Below are 26,206 nucleotides of genomic sequence, written 5' to 3'. Positions count from 1 at the left end.
GTTCTGTGGGTTTTTTTAAAAAATTTTTTTAATTATTCAAACAAAAAGAACAGAATCTCAACTTAGTGGTTCCTAAACATCTGCAATTAAACAACCACAAGGGAGCTAAAAGCTATGTTGTTTGGGACAAGAGCTGGGTTTTTGTTAGGCCCCAGAAGGAACATTAAAAGCCTCCACATTTTTGTATATTTTGATATAATTGCTCTGTGCCTCCATTAGTTCTGCTGGAAAATTAGTAAAAAACAGGAACTCCCTTAAAGCCAGATACTTCATCCAAATGGAGCCTTCCTGAATTAAAAACATCACCAAAACAATGTTAAATGCTGATGTTTCCTGATGTATCACATGCCACCCTCTCCTTTGTCTTCTCTTTAAAGTTACTTTTTAGAAGCTGTTGTTTGTTTCCAAAACCAGAAGTTCATTGCTTTTTAAAACCAGTTTCCTTATTTAATAAATCCCCCTAGTTGATCAAATTTAGAAACAAATACTTTAAGCTGTTTAAGCTGCAGTTTCATTTGTACTCGTTTCCATGGGAGCTCAGTGAATCCGCGTGGTACGTAATGAAGCGCGTCAACCGGAAAAGTGACATTTGTGAATGACCGTGACCACTGCCCATCTGAAGCCACCTCTGCTCTCCTGCTTCTCTTTCCCAGATAGGCTGACAGAGGTGGGGTCAGAGCGCGCGTGCCGGGGGGGCCGAAGGGAGCCTTAGCTGACGCCTGTGCTGTGGCAGAGGAGGAAACAGGTCAACAAAGGAGACCCCGTTTTTGTCTCTCCCGCAGAACCCCAGCCCAGGGTTATTTGCCGTGAAGCACCCGCTGACCTACGCAGAAACCTCGATCGATTACCATCTGTGCACCCACCCCAAGTACAAGTTCACCAAGGAGTCCCACTGCAGCTCCAGCATCCCCCTAACCCAGAAGCAGTTTCTCCATCACACGGTAAAGCCATCCCGGCTCAGCGGCAGAGCTGGCCCTGGGCTGCGGGGACGGGCAGGGGACAAGGAGGGAGGGTCACCTCTGGAACCTAGGAATAGAGGGTTTGCCGCCACAGCTGCAGGACAAGGACGGTAACCGTGGCGCTGTGGAGCCTGTCACGCCCTAGCCCTGAGGGGGGGCAGGTGGGGACTCAGCACCGTCCCCGTCCGCCCGTACCCAGCTCCCAGGCTTCACGTTGCCCCCTTTTCAACATTCTTAGTCTCTTTTTCCCTTGAAGGTCATGCCTAATATCATCTTATCCCCACTGCAACCATGGAAAAGCAGTCACGTGGCAGCCGTAACCCCGTGGCCTGACCCCCCTCTTTGTTTGGTCCCCAGCAAGGACAGAAACGTCATAATGGGCGAGGTGGTGATGTGACAAATGCACAGTGAGGAAGAGGCCCCCGAGATCTCCTTCTTCCCCCAAATAACCAACCTGACCTCAGCCCTCAGGCACCTCCTGGGGTGGCCCTCACCCTCCGCTCGGGATGAAACCCTCACTTAGGTGGGTCGCTGTCTCAGCCCCGCCCCCGCCAGCTCCACCTCACGCCTCTTCCCGCCTCACCTTCCTGCCTCTTGGTTCTAGGACTCCAGCCTGATCCTCGTGCTCCTTGCTCGCTGCCTCTTCCCCAGCCCCGCAGCCAGCCGCCCCCGGGCCCTCCCTGGATCCCACCGGCCGGCCTCACGCGCCACGTGACTCCCTGTCCTGCGCCCCAGGGCCCCAGCAGCGCACCGTCACCCTCCTGAGAAGCCTTCCTTCCACACAAATCCGATCCAGTCGTTTTCCAGTTTGGAAACCCTCCGTGGTCCCTGCTGCCCCTGGCAGCAGCTCCAGGCTCACTAGCTTGGCCCACGAGGCCCTTCACGACCAGCCGGCCTCTCCAGCCTCATTTCCTGTCACCCCCGTCACCCGCCCTGCACTCGATGCTCTCCTGACAGCACCCTCCTCGCATCTTCCACGCCTTTGCGCGCACTTAGCCCTGCCTGGAAAGCCCTCTTATGAAGCGACCCATCCTCTGAATGTTGCGTTAGCCTCACATGCACAGTAGTCAAAACGGATGGAAAGGCCAGGCCTGTCCTCCACCACCAGGACCGTTGCTCCTGTGCCTCATAAGTCAGGGGTGGGAGCCTGTCCGTCCTCCCTGCGTTAATGCCTGTCGCCTTGTTGCAGCAGTTGCTGGAACAGTTGTCTTTTTTAGCCTCAGAAAAGTTCTACTAAACTTAATGAAATGATACATTTTGGAGCTCAGCTTGGATTGAAAAATATTCAGTTGAATGAAACGGAAGTCCTTCCTGAACTTTACACGTGGTCCCCCTGTGCCGGCTCTGTTACAGGATGTCATTCCTGGAGTGATGACCTGGAAGAGTTTCCAGTGCCCGGTCCTCTCGTCCCTGCCCGAAACCTCTAAGACAGAGATGACGCAGCGGTAAGCCCAGCTCCCCGTCGCCTCACAGAGGTGTGTGTGCCCCGCAGAGTGCAGAAGCTGCAGCCCCAGAGGTCACCTGCCAGTAGTATGTCACAGCACACGTGTAGTGCGTCGTGAGGGAAGTCTGCTAGCCAGAGGAATGTGATGGCGTGTATGAAGTCATATCTTGACTTCCTCTTAATTGAGATACACTTTATTTTTTTAACTTTTATTGAAATATAGTTGATTTACAATGTTATGTTAGTTTCGGATGTACAGCAAAGTGACTCAGTTATGTGTGTGTGTATATATATGTATATATACATATATTCTTTTTTACATTCTCTTCCTTAATAAGTTATTACAATATATCGAATATAGTTCCCTGTGCTATGCAGTAGGCCCTTGTTGTTTGCTTTATATAAATTAGTGGTGTGTATCTGTTGATCCCAAACTCCTGATTCATCCCCACCCACTTCCTCCACCCCCTCTCCCCCCTGGTAACCACAAGTTTGCTTTCTATGTCTGTGAGTCTATTTCTGTTTTGTAAATAAGTTCATTAGTATCATTTTTTTAGATTCCACATATAAGTGATATCATATGACATTTGTCTTTCTCTTTCTGACTTACTTCACTTAGTATGATAGTCTCTAGGTCCATCCATGTTGCTGCAAATGGCATTATTTTGTTCTTTTTTATGGCTAAGTAATATGCCGTTGTATATATGTACCGCATCTTTTTTTTTAAACATCTTTATTGGAGTATAATTGCTTTACAATGGTGTGTTCGTTTCTGCTTTATAACAAAGTGAATCAGTTATACATATACATGTATCCCCACATCTCTTCCCTCTTGCGTCTCCCTCCCTCCCACCCTCCCTATCCCACCCCTCTAGGTGGTCACAAAGCACCGAGCTGATCTCCCTGTGCTCTGCAGCTGCTTCCCACTAGCTACCTATTTTACGTTTGGTAGTGTATATATGTCCATGAAACTCTCTCACTTTGTCACAGCTTACCCTTCCCCCTCCCCACATCCTCAAGTCCATTCTCTAGTAGGTCTGTGTCTTTACTCCCGTCTTGCCCCTAGGTTCTTCATGACCTTTTTTTTTCTTTTTTTACATCTTTATTGGAGTATAATTGTTTTACAATGGTATGTTCGTTTCTGCTTTATAACAAAGTGAATCAGTTATACATATACATGTATCCCCACATCTCTTCCCTCTTGCGTCTCCCTCCCTCCCACCCTCCCTATCCCACCCCTCTAGGAGGTCACAAAGCACCGAGCTGATCTCCCTGTGCTGTGCGGCTGCTTCCCACTGTCTATCTACCTTATGTTTGGTAGTGTATATATGTCCATGCCACTCTCTCACCTTGTCCCAGCTTACCCTTCCCCCTCCCCGTGTCCTCAAGTCCATTCTCTATGTCTGCATCTTTATTCCTGTCCTGCCCCTAGGTTCTTCATGACCATTTTTTTTTTAGATTCTATATATATGTGTTAGCATACAGTATTTGTTTTTCTCTTTCTGACTTACTTCACTCTGTATGACAGGCTCTAGGTCTATCCACCTCACTACAAATAACTCAATTTCGTTTCTTTTTATGGCTGAGTAATGGAATCATTGTGTATATGTACCACATCTTCTTTATCCATTCATCTGTCAATGGACGCTTAGGTTGCTTCCATGTCTTGGCTATTGTAAATAGTGTTGCTATGAATATAGGGATGCATGTATCTTTTCGAATAAGAGTTTTATTCAGATACACGCCCAGGAGTGGGATTGCCGGATCATATGGTAGCTCTTGAGATATACTTTAAAAAAGTCAATGTGACAGGTGGCTAGTTGGCCATACTTCAATAAAAGCAGACAACCAATCCATATAATTCAGCCGAAATAGTCATGGTCCATTTTTAACATTTTAGAGTTGCCAAGATTAATCGTCCACACCCTCCATATCCACTCCCAAAGGCTCCACCTCTCTCCATGCCCCAGCCCGGCCGTTCACCGGGCGGACCTGCAGCTGTCATCACACAGAGACCGAGCAGGTAGCTGAGAATATTGTTAGACCAAAGGAGGAGGAAATTTAGAGTAAGCACATTTTTGCTAGTTTGCTCATTTAACACCTCTTCAGAGCCCTAAGGTCTCAAACAAGTAGACTGATGCCTTTGCTTTAAGACACGGCCTGGTCAGTGACCTGCTCCTGAGCCCTGGAGTTTGCTTCTTTGGCCCATTGTCCTTATAAAACGTAGTGAAACGAGTCACTGGTGAGCAAATGTGACTGGTGTCCCAACCCAATGATCACCAATGGCGACCTTCTGTTCAAATCCTCCGGTCCAGGGTGAGGCCCAGCCCAAGGGGCAGAGCCCTGCCACGGCCCAGGAGCGCTCAGCTCTGCCAGAGCACTGCCACCAACCAGGGTCGGCAGGGACTCGCACCCTCGACTCCCACCAGCGTGTCCCGGCTCCTCCCCGTCACCAGGACGGCCCGCAGCCTCCCGGAGCTGGGTGACCCCGGCCACGCTCCGCGGCCAGCTCTCTGGGCCCAGTCCTCTCATGCAGAGCACAAGCCGACCGGACTTGCTGCGAAGACCCCGCTGAGCCTCGACATTTTCGTTTTAGCAGAGGTAGGAAGGCTCACCCCGGTGTGCACCCACCCCGTATGTACCACCTGTCACCTGCCCCTCCCCGGGTATTTGAGGAGGTCGTTGAAATCCAGTTTGTGACCCTGGAACACTTACCTTTACTTCCTCCTGCACTGCCAGCCAAAAAGCTCTTCCTGAATGAAGCAGAATCTAGGCTTGTCCACCTGCTGTTCCCTGCGGGTTATTTCCTCAGCGCTTCTCAGCTGCCCCCGCTCTGCCTGGAGATTAACATGAGGCCAAGATTTGGCCCATGGTAGGGGCTCGAAAATATGAGTCCCTTTTCTGTGAGTTCATGTTACTGAACCACACTTGGGTCCACTCGCCTGTGCCCAGCAAAGCCAATCTACTGACACCGGGAGACTGTGGTGGAGGCCGGTGCAGCGTTTGTTGCAGGCGCCAAGCAAAGAGACAGGGACAGTCAAAGCTCAGGAAGCCCCAACTCCCCGATGGCTTCCAGGGAAGCATTTTTAAAGGCCAGGTGAGGGAGGGGTGTCGCAGGGTGCGTGACCAGCTCATGCACAATTCTCTGATTGGTCGGTGGTGAGGTTACAGGGTGGTGTCTCATCGTCAGTCCTCAGGTCTGGGGGCTACGTGCTCATGGTCATCAAGTAGTTAACTTCTTCCGCTTGACAGGGGTTTCGGCATCTGTAAGACAACTGAGGAGTGTGCATCAGATACTGTTATCTGGGTACACCTCAGAGAGGAGCCATGGCAGAGGACATGGGAAGGGGTCTGTACCTCCCCACCAGCCAGACAGAAGACGGTCACACACCCTGCAGCCCTCACCCCAAATTTCGCCTTTAAAAACACCTGCCTGAAAACCACTAGGCAGTTCTGGGTTTTTGGGGCACAAGCCACCTCGTCTCCTTGCTGGCCCTGAGCCTTTCTCTGCTCCAGACTCCGACGTTTCGGGTTGCTTGGCCTTGCTGTGCGTCAGGCACACGAAATTGTGTTTGGTAACATTAGCCTATTTCTAAAATCTGAAAACTCCAGAATCAAGGGCTGGGTGGAACAGTGACCTTGTAGGGAGAAGGAATGCTTTGGTGTCTGAGAGACCTGCCTCGTAACCCGCTAGCCCTGTCACCCACTCTGTGTCCCTGGGCCACAGTTACCTATTACTGGAGCCCGTTGAGCAATCATTTCCTCGTCTGTGAAACGGGGACGGTGAAGGGGTCCTCACGGGCCACGTGCGTCGTAAGGACTCAAGTGGTGCGTCTAGCGCCATCCGTAGTAACCCTTCCCGCTTCTGCCCTCCCCCACCCACTACACCTTGCGGTGACTCTGCTGCCGCCGTACGGCGAGGACCCGCCACCAGCTAGACACACGGCCTCATTCTGCTGTGGGGTGAGGGCACTTCCGAACGGACCGCAGTCATCAGTAGACCAAACACAGCTGGGTGTGGGTACCGTCCAGAGACTGAATACGCACATTGAGCACGGTAGGCAGTGGACACACCGGGGTCCACCAGCTGTCAGCAAGCACCGGTCTCAGGAATTAAGAAAAAAAATCCTGTTTTTTTTTCCAAAGCAATGTTCTTGGAAAAATCTCCCGAGGCTGTTCTTTCAAAAGGCACTCAGAATGCAGTCACCTTGGGCTTGAACTAACCATGAACTAAACGTGAATTAAATGTGAATTAAACAAGAAAACTCCCCACCTAGGACTTGTTACCTCCAGCTTCTGTGCCCAAGTGCTCTGTTGGCCAATTTGTTTCATAATAAACCATAATTGCACCACAGATTATAAAATCAGGAGAGGATTCTTCATTTCTTTATCACGGATTTCTATGATGTAAGACCCTAGATAATGTTTTTATTTCTAAAAGAGTTACAGAATTATAATATTATTCCTTTTTAAACTTCCTACACATCTGCTAATGATACTTCAAGTCTGCAGTCATTTTTCTGGAATAGATTACCTATTTCTTAGCTGCTATTTCCCCTGTATTTCTGCCCCTGAGAGTTGCTGTTAAACCACACAGTATCCTTAGTTAATGTTTATTCACTCCAAGTCATTTTTGCATTCGTAATGATCAAAACAGCTCACTTGGGTTCTCTGCTCGTTAATAAATATTCAGAGAGAATTTACTGAGTCTCTGTGACTTCCATGCAATCTAAGTAGCGACAAAGAAGTCGTCTAATCCAGTGGTGCCCAGAGTTTGGGGTTTTATAGACAACTAAAATTTCCAGAAGAATCTTAGGAATTGACTTAGAGTTTTTGGCGTTTTACTTTTCCAAGAAAGGCATGAAACAAAACAAAGCAAAACAAAACACCCAACCTCCGTCCACTGCCACCACCCTTTCAATTCCAGAGGAACATATTAACACATGGAAAAGTAAGCAGGACATGGTCTCAGAATTTTAAAATTAGGTAAGTTTGGTCTCATGAAAAACCCTTGGTTGTTGCCGTTCTGTCTTCCAGACCACCCTGGCCCCTGGGGAGTGGTCCAGGCTTCCACCTTCTCCCACCCTCCTCTCGGCTACACGCGTTCTGAGGTCTCAGTGGGATTGTCCGTTAGAACCTGCATTCTCTGTCAACAAGTCAGTAAATAGGACTAATCTCTGGGTGGTGGAGGCCAGGTGCCTTTTCAGTGAGGAATGGTGTTAGAGACCAAAATCTGGGTTCCTGGTGCACATATCGTTACTGCGGGTGGAGCGGGGGGGGGGGCTCGTCTCCTGGCCTCCTCAGCAGACAAGCCAGAGTGTGTACGTGGGGAAATGCATACATATATATGCACACACATACACACGTATGTACACATTCATACAAAAATACATGACCACATACATCTACACACATATGCACATGTCCATGTGCACGTATGCACACATATACACACCTATACCCATTTTAGACATCATGAATCCACACCGGTGCTCGTAATCCCAGTCCACATTCATGGAGTTGCTGCTTGCTTTTCCCCGTTCCATAGTTGTCCGTCTCTTCTTTCCTCTGTGAGAACCCCCGGTCTCCTAACACATTCACTCCCTCAGTTTTATAGAACGTCAAAAATAGTTTCAGAATTGCTTCACCTATACCCACTTTAATAAACCAGCATTTTTGCTTATTAAACAAGGAGAAGAAACTTATCTCCAAGATGTATCTGCACACACCAAGGAGGCTTCAATAAACCTCCTGGTTTTCCGTTCCTGCCGCCTGCCTTACCCTCCACCTGCAGCCTTTCTAGAGCCTGCGAGGAGGTCAGTGTCCTGCCGTGGGTCATTCTTTACTCTCTTCTATGAGACAACACTCCTCTCAGCTTCTAGAAACTTATTCCAGAAAATTATTTTAAAAGTTTATCCATTTGTGACTCTTTTCCTATTCTCTTTGCTGTTGTGGGTTCAGCTTTTATTCCTCTAATATCATTTGAGAGGCAGGTTAAGAAGGAGTTGACACAAAAGGGAAATTTTTTTGAAAGGTGAGTGTTGCTCCACCAACTTGAAACAGAAGTCTGCCGCCGACTTTAAAAATAACAAAATGTGGGCTTCCCTGGTGGCGCAGTGGTTGGGAGTCCGCCTGCCGATGCGGGGGACACGGGTTCGTGCCCCGGTCCCGGAGGATCCCACATGCCGCGGAGCGGCTGGGCCCGCGAGCCATGGCCGCGGAGCCTGTGTGTCCGGAGCCTGTGCTCCGCAACGGGAGAGGCCACAGCAGTGAGAGGCCCGCGTACAGCAAAAAAAAAAAAAAAAAAAAAAAAATGTCTTTTCTCCCCATCTCAATTCTTTTAATGCCCTCAACACCCAGTAATTCGTATATGAAGCTGTAAAATCATGATACCAAACAATATATAAGGGGGTGGGGAGGAGGTTTGATACTGAATAAACAGCTAAGGAAGAGTATAAGCGTGGGAAAAAATATTAAGAGCAAAAAAAGCGAACTAACTGCCCCACGCCAGCCCGACCCCCAGGAAATAGTGTAAGTTGAGACACCACAAGATTGACAGTTCTGTTTCTAAACTCTGGGAAATGTCTTTCTCAAACCTGAAGTATAGTTGATTTACAGTAACACCGGGAAGAGTCTTCTTTGGCCCCATTCTCTTGGGTTTGACTGGTACCTATGGCAGCCCCGCCTTTACCTCTAGGGAGACATGAGTGGGTTTGCAGGAACGGAGGAGGGAAGAACGATAGTGTAAAACACCAGTGGTGGAAAGAAAAGCGCTTTAGGACATTGTGTAAATGTGTGATGTTTCCACAGCTGCAATTCCTTCAACGTAGCCATGCTTCCTATAGACGTCCCTGCTGTCCTTGATGCCTTACCAGAAGAAGACAGGATGGAGACCATCGAACGGTACTCTTTTCCTTTTGGTCTCTCGTCTTGTCTATTTTCCAGAAACAGTCCCGGTGCTCTGAGAGATTTCCAAGGAGCCCCCAGTGCCCGAGCTTGCACCCCAGCCGAGACACAGCTAACACCCAGCCACATGCCCAACTAGATAGGATGCTGGATTCGTGGTGGAGAACAGTCTAAGGTCTCACACTGGCTGACCTTTCCGTGCTGCAGGCGCTCAGGGGAGGGGCGAGCGGAGGGGGAGCTGAGTGGGCTTCCAAGGCTGCAGAGTCGCGTGGACTGGGGTTAGTACTCGAAGGGTGGGTGGGGTTTGGAGGGGCGTAAAGAAATAGAGCGCCCCCAGATAAACAAAAAAGAGGAAAACGAGAAAAACAAAGGAAATTTTAAAAGAGCGAAAACAAACAAACAAAAAGGAAAAACATAAAAAGAAATATCAGCCCCAAACTAAGCTGCTTAAACTTGATTTTACTGATGAGCATCCAACATCCGGTGGGAATGCATCCTTGAATCTCCTGTGGCTGTGCCCACTCGACCACTTTTCCCTGTAGACAATCAGTGAGTGAAGTCCTGAATATCCGAGGCGTGTGTCGGTTTCCGTGAGACCTGCCCACACACAAGTGTGATACTTGAGCGCCTGAAGCTTGGAACCTAGGTGTGAACAGGGAGGTTAAGTGTCCGCCACTCAAACCCCGGAGCACCAGGCCGTTTCCTGAGGACACTGCAGCCGGGCGGGCGGGGGTGACACACGGTTACTTGAGGGTCAGCGCCTGGGGCAGCTGGGGAGACGCTCGGCAGGCCCCTCCCCCATTCAGCACTGATGCGCGGACCCCCGGGGCTCAGTGCCCTCATCTCTGAAATGGGAATAGTAGCACCTGCTTCTCAGGGATTGTCACCCAGGACGACGAGGAGGAGGTGGGGTGAGCGACATCTACTGATCACTAAATGGGCGTCAGGCAAATGCGTCGCTCACCCGCAACAAGGTCTTGTTATTTTCCACTCTTGGGGGTGAGGAAAGCCTAACGGGAAGGCGCTCCCCGCACAGCACCGGCTTCACGCGAGGCTGGCCCGGAGCCGCTGCTCAGCGAAGCTCACGGATCCGAGCGACTCCGCGGTTTTCACAGTGTTTTCCCAACAGAAAACTGCTCTGCCCACCTCTGTTTACGTATCGCTGTCAGCAGAGGGTTCCTGCTTCTAATTCTAAATTTTGAAGCCTTCGTTGGTCTTGGGAGCATTTCTCTGAGTGTAGCAGAGACGGCCTCTCTCAAAAAAATGGTCCCCTCTTCTAAAGAAATAGACTTGTGTGGAAACCGGCTCATCGTCCCAGCCTCCCCTGCAGCTACGTCATCCATGTCACTGGGCCTCTGCCAGAGGGACAGGAGCAGACGTGAGATCTCCTCCCGAGGGCAGGACCAGGATGGAGTGGGCTCCTGCACCCTCCCTCTCTCTGCTTCGTGGAGCCGGAACCCACACGTGCAGGGACCCAGCTGTAACCATCCAACACCCAAGCCCAAGGCCAGGGGTCCACAAACAGCCGAATCCGGCCTGCCACCTGCTTTTGCAAACCATTTTATTGAAATACAGCCACACTCATTCATGTATGTATTTTTCCATGATTCCTTTCATGCTGCAACAGCAGAGCTGAGTAGTTGTAAAAGAGACCCTACGACCCGCAGAGGCCTTTACAGGAAAAGTTTGCTGACCCCTGCTCTAGGGGATCGCGGAGCCCAAGATAAAAATAACCTCAGTCCCTGTGATGTCTTCTCTCACCCATAGATTATTTAGAAATATACTGTTTCATTTATAAAGCAGTCGTGGATTTTTTTACTCTTCTTTGCTCTTGATTTCTATTCGAATTCCACGTGGCCATAGAACATTCTCTGAATGATTTCAATCTTTTGAAATATTCATGCTCTCCTTATGGTCCAAGATATGGTCAATATTGGTAAATGTTCCACGTGCACCTGAAGAGAATATGAATTCTGTAACCGCATTTCTAAACCGCTTTTTATTCTCTGCTTATAAATAACCATTCCCACTACTGTGGGTTGGTAGAAAGCTATTTGTCAGCCTTATGCTTTTTCTTAACGTAGATTCCAGAAGAGTAGGTGGGAGGAATGTTGAAGGAATTGCATAACGCTTAAATGACGACAATATTTCTCGATTTTATTCCTTTTCAGCGAGCTCTGTGAGCAGAGTATAGACATCACGCTGACTCCAGAAATGATGGAGGTGGAATTCCCTATGTTGGACTACAAGGACACCAAGAAGGAGAAGTAAGTGGATGCTTTGATGGCTTAGGAAGAGGCAGCCAGGATAAAGTTCATCCTGCAGGACGCACAGAACTGCCGTGCTGTTTGGATCTAAGAACGTGTCAAAAGGGGCACGTTTCCAATGCTTCAGATGTTTAGATGTGTATTTTATGCATAGCGACGCTCCCTCAAATGTTGTTGGCAAATAAACCTTTAGAACAGAGTCCAGCAATTCCCATTTGCTTATCGTGTGATTTCAGAGCTGTGTTTGTTTCTTATGAGTAGCTGAATGAGCTTTATGCAGTGTAAGAGGCCCAGGCTCTGGAGCCTGGCAAGACCCGGGGCAGCATCCCATTTAGCGCCCGTGCCACCGCCAGCTGCACTGCTCATCTTCAGTAACTGGGCAGTTGTGAGGGTTAAATGAGATGCTGGTGCGAAGACACCTCTCCAGCTACTTGATGTGAACTTGCTTGGCACGCGCGAATTCTTCTCTTTGCCTCTCCCTCAGGGGCCAACTAGCCGAGCAAACCGTCACCCTTCAAGAATTGGTTTTGAAGAATACTTTGGTAAAGTAAATAACCACCAGAGTTCATATGGTTTGTAAGTTTGAAATTCTAGTTATCCTTTTTAGAATTCTTTTTCTCTTTAAAAAAAAAAAAGTCTTTTTTGGGACTTCCTTGGAGGTCCAGTGGTTCAGACTCCGCGCTTCCACTGCAGGGGGTGTGGGTTCAATCCCTGGTCGGGGAACTAAGATCCCGCATGCCGCGTGGCCAAAAAATAAACAAAAATAGAAATAAACCAGTGATTTTTTAAAAAGTTCTACTGAAAAAAATTTTTTAAAGCCTTTTCTTACTATTAAAATGTTAGAAAATACAGAAAAATATAAAGAATAAAATAAAAACAATAATCCTACCACCCAGAGGCAGTAACTTGTACATTTTGATGTGTGGTCTTCCAAGGATTTATTTGTTTGTTTGTTTGTTTAAATAAACCATAAACACCTATTATATTTTGTTAAACCATACATAAATTCATTACTCGGTATCCACAGGGGATTGGTTCCAGGACAACCCCCATCCGGGGTACCAAAATCTGTGGATGCTCAAGTCCCTATATAAAATGCTGTAGAATTTGCATATAACCTATGCATATCTTCCCATATACTTTAAATCATCTCTAGATTACTTATAATACCTCATACAATGTAAATGATTTGTAAATAGTTGCCAGCACACAGCAAATTCAAGTTTTGCTTTTTGGAACTTTCTGAAATATTTTTTCATCCGGGGTTGGTTGAATCTGCAGATGCAGGACCTACGGATACAGAGTGCCAACTGTATGTGTTGGTATGTGTTCATACATGCATACCTTATATATATATGAATTCAATCATATTGTTCATATTGTTTTATCTTCTAGAATTTTATTTAGCAGTATGTCATAAACATAGATGTACAGACACAGCTACACACCTTTGTATCTCGTTGGTGGATGTACCATGGTGCGTTCACACGTCCTTCTCCTGATGACCACGTCTCCTCTTTCCAATGTTCTGTTGCCAATAGCGCTGCAGCAAACCTCCCTGTGCCATAATTCCCTGCAGACTTATCAGCCTGTCTCCTTGGGATAAATTCCTAGAAACATAAACGTTAGATCCATGTTCATTTTAAGGTTTTAATATAGAGTGCTTCACCACCATCCAGAAAATTCATCAACAAACCTGCTACCAGCAGAGGTCAGGATGCCCCCATTCAAATGCCCTGAACAACGTGTTACATAATCAGGCTTTTTTTTCTTTACCAATATGATAGGTTTTTAAATGGCTATATCATTGTTTTAATTTTAAACTTCTTTGTTTACAAGTGATGGTAAAAAATTTCCTATGTTTATCAATTGTTTTTCTTCTTTTATGAAGGGATTTTTTGCCTATATTGTAGAAAGTGTTTATCTTTTTCTTATTTGTAAGAGTGCCTCATATTTTAGGGATAATTACCCTTCCTGTGTATACTGTAAATTTCTCAGTTTGTCTTCCATGTTTGGGGTGTTCTGGGGAGGCCCTGCCTTTCTGGAAGGGAATACCCACGTATCTTGGAGGAGCATGGGGTTCCCTTGGTTTGTTTGTGATAGTAGCAGAGGCCTACAGCAAACCAACACTTCTCAGAAAGTAGACTGGCAGTTTCCCATAAAAGAAAATTGAGGAAATTAAAATTTTAAATAGAATTTCAGTGAGCATCTGTTTTAAGCAGCTAATTAACAATAAAATATCATGTTACACTGCATAGCACATAGAACCTCTGACACCTCAACAAAGAGATGTACTTTGCATTTTGTTTCAGGTTTCAAACGGTTGACCAAGAGTTTTTTTTCAGTTAATTTTTTAAAAAATTATTTTATTTATTTATTTTTGGCTGCATTGGGTCTTTGTTGCTGTGTGTGGATTTTCTCTAGTTGCGGCGAGCAGGGGCTACTCTTCATTGCAGTGCGCAGGCTTCTCATTGCGGTGGCTTCTCTTGTTGCAGAGCACGGGCTCTAGGCATGCGGGCTCAGTAGTTGTGGCTTGCAGGCTTAGTAGTTGTGGCTCGCGGGCTTAGTAGTTGTGGCTCGCGGGCTCTAGGCGTGCAGGTTCAGTAGTTGTGGCGCACGGGCTTAGTTGCTCCACCACCTGTGGGATCTTCCCAGACCAGGGCTCGAACCCTTGTCCCCTGCATTAGCAGGCGGATTCTTAACCACTGCGCCACCAGGGAAGTGTCCCTGACTAAGAGTTTTAAATACAAACCCTTTTTTTTTTTTTCAGTTTCAAAAATTACCCCTGGACTTAGAATGGTTTGCCCCATGAGTGGGGCAATATCTAATACCTCTTTGCTTACTTGGTATTTAACCTGGTTTTTCACCATTTTCACTACAGAAGCTAATATTGAATGCCATTGGATTATCAAATGATTATTGAATGAAGTAGAACTTATTACTTTATATATTCACCCAAAGTGGAAGATCTTCTTTTCTTGTTTAATGTATTTTAGCTACTTTACCCAAAACAACAAAAAACAAAAAAACCAACAATGAACTCTAAACATTTTCTGCACAACTTAGCTTCCAATTTTTTTTCAAAATACACATACATTTCACACATTTTCAATAAATAGATCCATGCCTTTTGAATTCATCTATTTTGCAGTTTAAATGATTTTTTGTATGTTTTTCATGTGTCAAAATTGTCAATGTAATTATCAGTTTATTGGCTGCATAGTATTCCAACTGATTGATATCCCACAGATGATTTTGTTTCATTTTTTTCAAATTTTTATTGAAATATAATTGATTTACAGTTGTGTTAGTTTCAGGTGTACAGCAGAGTGACTCAGTTATACATATATATATCTATTCTTTTTCAGATTCTTTTCCCTTATAGGTTATTACAAGATACGAGTAGAGTTCCCTGTGCTGTACAGCAGGTATTTGGTTCTGAAATTCTCTCCAGTGCATAGCAAGCATGACCCAACGCTCAGTTCTGTCTTCTCTGTCCTTGCGCCTTTTCCTCACCTCCTTCAGCCTCAGCCAGAAGCGGACAGAGTCAGACACACACACACCAGAGCTTGGTCAGACAGGGACAGAAATAAAGAGCCCATCAGTGGGACTTAATGTCCCCATGAAGACTGCTGTCTATTGGGTTTGTGGCAAATATTTATCTTCATGGAGGCAAAGAATCATCTGCTCTCCCTCGATGGCGGTAATCAACCCGAGAGATTCTTTGCTGCCTTGATGGTGACCTCACCCTCTCCAGACCCACTAAGGAGAATCATATTGCAAAACGTCCAAGAAACTGTGAGAGTGACTTTAGTTGCCAACATATCACTCAACTCCCCTTAGATGATCATATCACTCAGTCATTAATATCTTTAAGGGCTGACATGATCTATATATTTTTACACTGATTCCATAAGGTGGTGCCAATTAGTTTTTTCTTTTAATTATACACATTAGGGAACATTTTAGTTCTTCATTTTCAGATATTTCTGCTTTTTCAAACTTTTGGGTATTTGCCAAAACTTCACATTTCACCCTCTTTAGGAAATGTTTCAGAAGCACTTAATTTTATTTTTTTAATTTTGCTGAAGTCTAGTTGCTTTACAGTGTTGTGTTAGTTTGTGCTGTACAGCAAAGCGATTCAGTTATACATACATATATATATATTCTTTTTCATATTCTTTTCCATTATGGTTTATCACAGGACATTGACTATATCTCCCTGTGCTACACAGTAGGACCTTGTTGGTTATCCATCTTATAGATAATAGTTTGCATCTGCCAATTCAGCCCTCCCCCACCTTGGCAACCACCAGTCTGTTCTCTATGCCCATAAGTCTGTTTCTGTTTCTGTAAAGAAGTTCATTTGTGTCAATTTTAGATTCCACATATAAATGATATCATACGGTATTTGTCTTTCTCTTTCTGAGTTACTTCGCTTAGTGTGATAATCTCTGGGTCCATCCATGTTGCTGCAAATGGCATTATTTCATTCTTTTTTTGGCTGAGTCATATTCCATTGTGTACATGTGCCACATCTTCTTTATCCATTCGTCTGTCGATGGACATTTAGGTGGCTTCCGTGTCTTGGCTATTGTGAATAGTGCTGCTGTGAATATAGGAGAGAAGCACTGAATTCTGTATTGAATTCTTCTGTCTGGTCAGATCGTATAGCTGAGCTCACAGTCCTTAGACATCTGAACCAAATACACTCATCACGTCCTCCCAGATATTTGGAAAGTTCTACCCCTCGCCACACCGGCGACACCTGGCCTCCACATCAGCCACTCCTCCACCCAGGTGCAGAGCCCTCCCTCTTGATTCCCACCTTCTGGAGCTACGGCCAGAGTCAGAGATACTGTGCGTCCACTCGACTCATAAACATGAAGAACCAGCTCCTGCCAGATGCGCCTTCAGAAGCCATCATGCCGGGATGTGTACGAAGAAGTTCTCCCTTCCCCTTTGCAGCAATCCTGGGGGACGGGATGCACACCAGGTGTGTGTCTGGAAACGGCGGCTGAGAGCTTAGGTCACGTGGCTCTGCTAAGAAACGGCTGCGGCTCAGACTGGAAACCAGGCTTGAGCCACTTACCAGTTGGGTGTTTCCACTGGTAACTAAGGGATCGCTAAGCGGGGTTTCAACTGTGTATGCGGATAAACAGCCCTCCGACCTTCGCAAGGCATCTTTCTCAACGCTGGGCCCGGCAGCAGGTTGGTGGTGCTTCATGACGGCCCTGATGCGCCTTGCCGGGTCTGTGTTTGATGTATATACTTAGAGAGGCGAGAGACCAAGCACAGCCACTGGAGAAGGCAGGAGAAAAGGGGTTTGAGGAGATGAAGCCCCTGCGGGGCAAAGCTCTCAACTCCTTGACTCTGGAGTAACAACAGTCACCGGGGGGTCAGTTCCGCTCACTTGCTTTCTGCAGGTCACCGTGGCCCTCTCGGTCTGTTTATGTTCCAGCCATTTGGGGAATTAAAGTTTCCAGAGGAAAAAAAAATTGAAATGTGGATGATGTATATACTTTTAACTTATTTTTCTCTGTAACAATAAAATGTCATCAGTATGATGGCAACGTTTGGAGCTCCTGGCTGCAAGCTTCAGCGTGGGCGCAACGGCTTCCGGCGTGCGAGAGGCTGAGCGCCCTCTGGGGGGCGGGGTCGGGGCTGCTCCCCCCGCCGCCACCGCCAGCTCCCACGGCCCCCCAGCACCAGACCCTGGCTTTGGCGGCCGCTCCCGGAAAGAGCAGCACTGGTGAGGGCGACACTGGCTCCCCAGCGGCTGTGACGGGGGCAGACCCAGGCGGCGGGCGACCGGAGCCTGCAGACTGGCTTGGGAGAAGAGGGGGAGGCCCCTGCGAGGGTTCTCGGGAGCAGCTGGGGCGCGAGGGCGTCGCCTCGGGCCCAGGAGTCCCTGCGAAGGGTCAGTGGAAAGCAGGCCTTTTGACCGCGTGTGGCAACATGACTCCAGTTCTTACGCACAGGCTGGCTGCACGTCAGAATCACTTGGAGAGCTTCAAAGACAACAGCTGAATCACTGCTATACTTAAAATGCATAACCAACAAGGACCTTCTCTACAGCACGGGGAACTCTGTTCAATGTTCTGTAATGACCCAAACAGGAAAAGAATCTGAAAAAGATCACATACATGTATATGTATAAGTGAGTCACTTTGCTGTACTCCTGTGAAACTGACACAGCACCGTTAATCAAGTCTACTCCAATATAAAAACCAAACAAAACAAAACCAAAACAACAGCTGAGTCAGACTTCCTGGGGTAGGACCCAGGCAGTAAGCATCTTCAGAGCTCTCCGGAGGATCTGATGTGCAGCCCAGATTGAGACCCACTGGCCTCCAGGATAAAGTCCAAATTCCTCGCCGGGGGCTGCAAGCCCTTGCTTCTCTGGGTTCCGCCTCGAGCTTTCTTCTGCGCTGGCTCCAGGCTCTCCCTGTGGGGGCGGTGGGGGAACTGGCATGGGTGGCCGTCTGGTGCCAGGTGAATCCTGGTCCTCTTCTCATCAACCACACGGCTTCCTTAGTGTCTCTGAGCTTCCACTTTCCCCGTACAACCGGCTCCAGGGCTCGCCTCCCATGGGGCTGTGAGGATTACATTAGGAAATGGGAGAAGTGTACCTGGCATTAAACAAGAGTTCAGAAACCTGAGCTCCCCTTAACTCACAGGGCAGGACCAAGGCAGCAGTCATTTAAATTTCTTTTTCATTTTGAAATAATTTTAGACCTAAGGAGAAGTTGCAAAACCAGAACGGAGAGCTCGCATATACAGTACTCAGCTTCCCCTGATGTGGACCTCTGCTGTGGCACAATCACCAAAAACAGGAAATGAAGACGGGCTCAGCGCTGTCGACGGAGGTGCTTTCACTGTTCAGGAGCCACGTGGCGTTTAGTCTCAAGTCTCCTTACTTTCTTCTCACCTGTGAGAGCCCCTCAAGTCCCTGAGCCAAGCAGTTCCCAGCCAGCCCGGTACCAGGGCTCCGCCTCACAACAGCCCCTCTTTTCTTGAAGAAGTTTGAGGGCGTCTGTGTCTTACCACCAAGGAGCTGAATCAGATCTCAGGACTCAGCCAAGACACGGACACGGGGGTCTGGTGACACATTCTCCAACAGTGGTGTCTTCAACAAATGTTTCTTTTCAGATACTCTGTTTGCGGGAAGTTTGTTAAAGCCCTTGTGAAAGAGGGGAAGCGATGCAAAGGAAGGAGCTAGAAGCATACACAGAAGATCAACAGACAATACTTACACTCCCCAAGCCCTTGTGCATGCACGTGCCCTTCCCAGGTCCAGCTCAATGTCTCACCAGCTAGAGGCCCACAGAAGGTGGGCCCTTTTTTATACACTTCCTCTCCCTGATGGTAGACTTGACCTGAACCTGAGGACAGGCTACTCTTCGGGTCCCCACCGCCTGGAGCTCGACCGGCCACCCCTGGGGCACTGGTGGCCCTGCCGCTCCCCCTCCCATCCCGGCCTTCCAGAAGCTCTCCCCTCTGCGTCCGGCTGATGCGTCTCAACTGCAAGCCTGCACAGGATGCCCAGGGCCTGTCCTGTAATTACTATCCAGCGAACTGCTCCGGACCTTTCCCTGGATCCCACGTCTAGAGGACTTACCAAGACGAATCTCCTCCTGCCTGGCAGTGCCGAGGTGCCTTTAGCCTCCAGCACTGCCCGAAGTCCAGCTGGATTAGCCTAGATGGGTACAGCAGACAGGAAGGTGGTGACCACCAGCCTCGGCTGTTCACGTCATGACCTGCAGGGAGGAGGGCCGCCAGTGAGCAGTCGTGGAAAGAACATGTGCTTCCTCTTCCTGTCTTTCCCACCAGCTGAAGAATCCCTAGGACAAGAGCCGTGGGCGAGAGTGCAGAGCCTCTGTGCCCACCCGAGCCAGTGGAGCCACGTGTCTAGTCTTTACTGGGGAGGGTGCTGACATGATGGGGGCGGTTTTGGGTGAAAGATGAGACTGAAGTTTCAAAACAGACAACGAGACTCAACCAAAATGACACTGTCCCAGTAACTGATACTGACTGACGAAGTATAGATTTGGACTGTGCGTCCTTAGGGGACTCTGTCAGTAAGCAGGAGATCAGTTCAGAGTACAGCTGGTAGCAATCACTGGCACAATAAAGTCATTTCACTTATCCCTCCATGAGCTGATAGCACTCAGACTGTCCCCACTAGAGTCATCACCAAAAGTCCCAGCTTCTGACGTCAAAAAGATACCAAGGAAGGACAGTCGGTGGAAAACCAGGATCTCAGAAGTGAGAGGGGGCTGTGCAGTGCAGCCTAGGCAAGGGGCCCAGGGTCTAATTTAGTCTCCGCGGGTCGATATCATAATAGACAGCACTCACGTTAAAGTTAGTAAAAAAATGTATTTGTGGCAAGAGGGAAGCTGGTATTCAAGAAAAGACAAAAAAATATTTTATATTAGAAGGCTTAAGTAGTCCATTAAACTGGAGTTAAATTTAAAATGATATGATTCCATGACATGTTAAAAATGATAATATCTTTTCGGGGCCTGCCTCTAAAGCAGCCTCTGTGCTATAGCCCACTCCCAGGGTCAAGCAGAGTGGTATAACATATGCCCAAAGCTCCTAGATTTTTGATCTCTAGTACAGTTCCCCAAAAGGAAGCAAGGAGCCTTGGAAAGCATCTGATCCTATGTCTTAGGGCAAGGATAATTAAGATGGGCCTGGAGCACCAGTGTGTTGCCAGAAAGAAACTATGCTTTCAAAATGATCCAGGGCAATTTTAAAGGATAAAGGAGCCAGTTGAAAGGGGCTCCCACTGAGCAGCTTGTGACAGTTTGGGGACTAGAAAGAAAGCAGTAGTTCTCTGCAGAGCCATATGAGGCATGCCAGAAAAACAGAAGAAAAGGGGAAAAAAGGCATGTACAAGTTTATAATGATGTTTACAGTATGTTGACAAAGCCAGACTGTGTGTATACTATATACTATATTCAAGTTTTGGTCAACATCAAAATTTCATCATTACAGATCAAACAGCTAAAATATTCATTGCACCCCTGGTAGAGGACGTAGAATCTTATCAGCTCTACTCAGGCAATGAAAAATTATGGAAGATTTTACTATTACAAAAAAAGACACAGGCTTGGGAAGTCCAATTATCTCCATAGTGACTCAGCCTAATAAATACCGACTCAGGATGAATCATCCTGGAAATCATGCTGGACCCCAGTCCTGGGCAAGAATATCCCACCAAGAGTTCAGCCTCCAGCACCTCAGTGTGAAATGGCCCGAGAGGATGGCTCTGTGCCCTTGGGTTAGGAAAGCACATTTGTGGTGTCCGGATGAATAAAAGAATCTGCCTGGGTTGATATTTGGGTGCTGGGTAGGCTATCTGTAATAATGAGTTTTATTCCACTGTTTTATATGTACTTCATTTAAGATGTTTAAAACACGTAAGAGAATCTGTTAGATTTACGTCTATTTTATTAGATTTATAAGAGTTGCTTAACGGTTTAGTAAGATTTTGCTTATTAGATTTGGCTCGGGAATAAGACTACTTGGGACGGGGTGGCTATTGGTGTATTTAAGAGTCGGCTAAATCAAATTTGAAAGTATGGTTTGAGGTGCCCAAGGGAATTTGATCAATTGAGTACAGAAGTGTGGGGTAAAATTAAGGAAGATTTAATCTGTAAAGCCCATGGTTAACTGAAGGCTAACCAAAGAATAGGGAGAAACAAAATCTTATTTTTATACAAAGGTCACTGAATTTATTAAGATAACAATATTTGCAAACTGATGTTTTAGGCTTTTAGGCTTAAGAGTTATGAGATATTTAAACATGATACTTTAATCAACTGAATAGTAATTAAAACATAAGTGGGCTTCCCTGGTGGCTCAGTGGTTAAGAATCCACCTGCTGCCAATGCAGGGGACACGGGTTCGAGCCCTGGTCCAGGAAGATCCCACATGGCGCGGAGCAACTAAGCCCGTGCACCACAACTATTGAGCCTGTGCTCTAGAGCCTGCGAGCCACAACTACTGAGCCAGCATGCCACAACTACTGAGCCTGCACTCTAGAGCCCACGAGCCACAACTACTGAGCCCGCGTGCCACAACTACTGAGCCTGCGCGCCTAGAGCCCGTGCTCCACAACAAGAGAAGCCACCACAATGAGAAGCTCACGTACCGCAACCAAGCGTAGCCCCTGCTCGCCACAACTAGAGAAAGCCTGCGCGCAGCAACAAAGACCCAACACAGCCAAAAGTAAATAAATAAAATAAATAAATAAATTTATAAAACATAAGTAACTCTTTAAGTATTCCTTTCATGCCCAAAAGCCCCCTCAGAAAAATTTTTAGGAAAAAATAGAAAATCTGAAAAGCCCTATAACAAGTAAGGAGATTGAATCAGTAATCAAAAATCTCCCAACAGGGGCTTCCCTGGTGGCGCAGTGGTTGAGAGTCCGCCTGCTGATGCAGGGGACACAGGTTCGTGCCCCGGTCTGGGAAGATCCCACATGCCGTGGAGCGGCTGGGCCCGTGAACCATGGCCGCTGAGCCTGTGCATCCGGAGCCTGCGTGTCCGGAGCCTGTGCTCCGCAACGGAAGAGGCCACAACAGTGAGAGGCCCGCGTACTGAAAAAAAAAAAAAAAGTCTCCCAACAAAGAGAAGCCCTGAAGCCTACGGCTTCACTGGTGAAGTCTACCAAATATTTAAAGAACTAATACCAATCCTTCTCAAGCTTTTCCAAAAAAACTGAAGAGGCAGGAATGCCTCCTGATTCATTCTAGAGGCCAGCATCACTCTGATACCAAAGTCAGACAAAGACACTACAAGAAAAGAAAACTTCAGGCCAATATCCCTTATGAACAACGATGCAAACGTTCTCAACAAAATAGGAATTCAGCAGCATATTAAAGAGATTATACATCATGACCAAGTGGGATTCATTCCTGCAATGCAGGGATGGTTCAACATATGAAAATCAATCAATATAATACACCACATTAACAGAATGAAGTACAAAAACCACATGATCATCTCAACTGATGCAGCAAAGCATTTGAGGGACTTCCCTGGTGGCACAGTGGTTAAAACTCCGTGCTCCCGCTGCAGGGAGCCCGGCTTCGATCCCTGGTCAGGGAAGTAGATCCCACATGCATGCTGCCACTGAGAGTTTGCATGCCACAACTAAGACCCGGCGCAACCAAATAAATAAAAATAAATATTAAAAAATAAGTATTTTAAAAAAGCATTTGAAAAGTTCAACACCTTTTCATGAATAAACACTCAACAAACTAGGAATAGACGGAAACTGCCGCAACATAATAAAAGCCATATTTGAAAAATCCACAGCAATGGTGAAAGACTGATTTTTCACTAAGATTGGGAACATGACAAGGATGCCTACTTTCACCAATTCTATTCAACATAGTACTAGAAGTTCTAGCCAGAGCAATTAGGCAAGGAAAAGAAATAAAAGGCATCCAAATTCGAAAGGAAGAAGTAAAATTGTATCTGTTCATAGATGATATGAAATTACGTTAAAAAAAACCCTAAAGATTGCACGAAAACCTGTTAGAGCTAATAAATGAATTCAGCAGGATACAAAGTCAACATACAAAAGTCAGTTGCTATATACTAACAATAAGCAGTCTGAAAAGGAAATTACGAAAACAATTCCATTCACAACAGCAACAAAAAGGAAAAATACTTAGGAATGACCTTAACCAAAGAGGTGAAAGACTTCTACACTGAAAACTACAAAACATTGCTGAAAGAAATTAAAGAAAACATAAATAATGGAAATATATCCCATGTTCGTAAATTGTGGACTTAATATTATTAAGATGGCAATACTACCCAAAGTGATCTAAAGATTCAATATAATCCCTGTCATTTTTTTTTGGTAGAAATAGAAAAACACATCCTAAAATTCATATAAAATCTCAAGGGATCCTGAATAGCCAAAATAATCTTGAAAAAGAAGAACAAAGCTGAAGGATTCATACTTCCTGATTTCAAAACTTACTACAAAGCTACAGTATCAAAACACTGTGATTACCAGCATAAAGACATACATATATAACTGAATCACTTTGCTGTACACCTGAAACTAACACAACATTGTAAATCAACTATGTTCCAATAAAAATTACAAAAAAAAAAAGGCATACATATAGACCAATAGAACAGAATAGAGAGTCCAGAAATAAATTCTGGTATATATGATCCAATGATTTTTGACAAAGGTGCCAAGACCATTCAATGAGGAAAAGACAGCAAGTGTTGCTGGGAAAACTGCATATCCACATGCAAAAGAATGAATTTGGACCCTTACCTAACACCATGTTTAAAAATTAACTCAAAATGGATCGAAGACCTAAATGTAAGACTTAAAATTATACAACTCTTAGAAGAAAACATAGGGCAAAAACTTCACGACACTGGATTTGGCAGTAATTTTTTGGATATGACACCAAAGACATGGGCAACAAAAGAAAAACAGTTTGGACTTTATGAAAATTTAAAATTTTGTGCATCAAAAGACAATATCCTCAGAGTAAAAAGGCAACCCAAGAATGGGTGAAAATATTTGCATCATATATCTGAGAAGGTATTAATATCTAGAGTATACTGAGAACTCCTAAAACTCAACCACACACAAAAAAACCCAACCCAATTCAAAAATGGACAAAAGGGCTTCCCTGGTGGTGCAGTGGTTGAGAGTCCACCTGCCGATGCAGGGGACACGGGTTCGTGCCCCGGTCTGGGAAGATCCCACATGTCGCGGAGCGGCTGGGCCCATGAGCCATGGCCACTGAGCCTGAGCGTCCGGAGCCTGTGTTCCGCAACGGGAGAGGCCACAACAGCGAGAGGCCCGCGTACCGCAAAAATAAATAAATAAATAAATAAATAAATAAATAAATAAATAAATAAATTTTTTAAAATGGACAAAGGTTTTCAATAGACATTTCTCCAAAGAAGATATACAAATGTCCAATAAGCACATGAAAAGGTGCTCAAAATCGCTAATCATTAGGGAAATGCATATCAAAACTACAAAATACCACCACACACACATTAGAATGGCTACTATCAAAAAAAACCAGAAAATAAATGTTGGTAAAGATGTGAAGAAATTGGAACCTTGAGCACTGTTGGTGAGAATATAAAATGGTACAGCCCCTGTGGAATACAGGATGCCAGACCTCAAAAAATTTTTAAATGAAATTAACACATTATGCAACAAGTCTACTTCCGGGTACATACACAAAAGAATTGAAAGCAGGGTCTTGAAGAGATATTTGCAGCATGATCATAGCAAAAATGTGGAAGCAACCCAAATGCCCATCAACAGGTGAATGGATAAGCAAAATCTCCCATATTCATGCAATGGAATATTATTCAGCCTTAAAAAGGAAGGAAATTCTGACACAGGCTACAACATGGATGAACCTTGAGGACATTATGCTAAGCGAAATAATCCAATCACAAAAAGATAAATACTGTATGATTCCGCTCACATGAGATACTTAGTGGTCAAAATTATAAAGACAATGTAGAATGGTGGTTGCCAGAGAGTAGAGGGAGGGGGAATGGGAGTTACTGTCTGATGGATGTAGAACTTCAGCTTTACAAGATGAGTTATGGAGAGGGACAGTGGCGATGGTTGCACAATGTATTTAATACCACTGAACCATACGCTTTAAAATAGTCAAGATGGTAAATATTATGTGTACTTTACCACAATGAAAAAAGAAAAACAGCAACCATCAGATGCCCTGTAATCCGTCATTCCCCAGGTCCTTGTCCCTGTATTTATTTCCTATTTATCCCCTAATCTAGTCCCAATCACCCACCCCTTGCAGGCCTCCCAAATTTCGCTGTGACTTTACAATGTTTGGTCCATCACCAGCAAATTGCCCACACCTTCACCTGTACTTCGGGGGTCCACAGACCTTTTCTGCAAGGGGCCAGAGAGTAAATGTTTGAGGTTCTCTGGGCAGACTGTCTGTGTCCTCACTACCCGACTCTGCCCTTCTAGGGGAAAGCAGCCACAGACAGTGCGGAAAAGAAAGGCCTAGGAGCAGGCAGGGCTGACCCCTGACCCTCTCACAGAGCAGCTGGGAAAGTGAGCTGACAGGTGTGACGCTGCTCCGTGGACCGTACAGTGCGGATCACCTGGGAGGAGCCGGGAGCAGAGGCCATGGTAATAAAAATCCAGCTCAGAGCCCCCGCCAGCAGAGAAGTGCTTCCCGACGGGAAAGGGCGGGACCCGGCGGTAGGACGGGGCCTGGGCTCCGACGGGAGCTCCGCCAGTGGCCGCCTCCTGACCCACGCGGAGACGGTGGTCCTTCCAGACCGAGCGGGACGGTCCAGGCCACCTGTGTGGAAGGAAGCTCAGCCCTGCCCCCGAGCGTCCCACCCCTTTGTCTCCGCCCTCGGGATCCCGCGCCCAGAGCCGGGCAGGCGTGCCTTGCGCCCCGGCCGGGTCCCCGTCCCCAAGGGTCCCGCCCTTTTGTCTCTCTCCCGGGGCCCCGCCCCCGCCCCCAGAGCCGGGCCGGCGTGCTTTGCGTCCCGGCCCCGCCCCCAAGAGTCCCGCCCTTTTGCCTCCGCCCCCGGGGCCCCGCCCCCAGAGCCGGGCCGGCGTG

General features: G+C 46.6%; 1 protein-coding gene across 1 annotated transcript in view; it reads left to right on the top strand.

The window, feature by feature from the left end:
- CFAP221 (cilia and flagella associated protein 221) overlaps positions 1 to 11,729 on the top strand; it is a 77,226-nt gene extending 65,497 nt beyond the window's left edge. The window contains exons 20-23 of the mRNA XM_082631121.1: positions 783 to 941; positions 2,313 to 2,404; positions 9,214 to 9,306; positions 11,481 to 11,729. Of these exons, the coding sequence (XP_082487247.1) occupies positions 783 to 941; positions 2,313 to 2,404; positions 9,214 to 9,306; positions 11,481 to 11,580 (444 nt within the window). The 3' untranslated portion in view covers positions 11,581 to 11,729. The remainder of the gene's footprint in view (positions 1 to 782; positions 942 to 2,312; positions 2,405 to 9,213; positions 9,307 to 11,480) is intronic.
- Positions 11,730 to 26,206: the final 14,477 nt, after the last annotated feature.

The sequence above is a fragment of the Mesoplodon mirus genome (genome assembly GCF_964341445.2).
Source record: "Mesoplodon mirus genome assembly, chromosome: 8".
Taxonomy (NCBI): domain Eukaryota; kingdom Metazoa; phylum Chordata; class Mammalia; order Artiodactyla; family Ziphiidae; genus Mesoplodon; species Mesoplodon mirus.
This window is presented reverse-complemented; position numbering and strand designations above follow the sequence as displayed.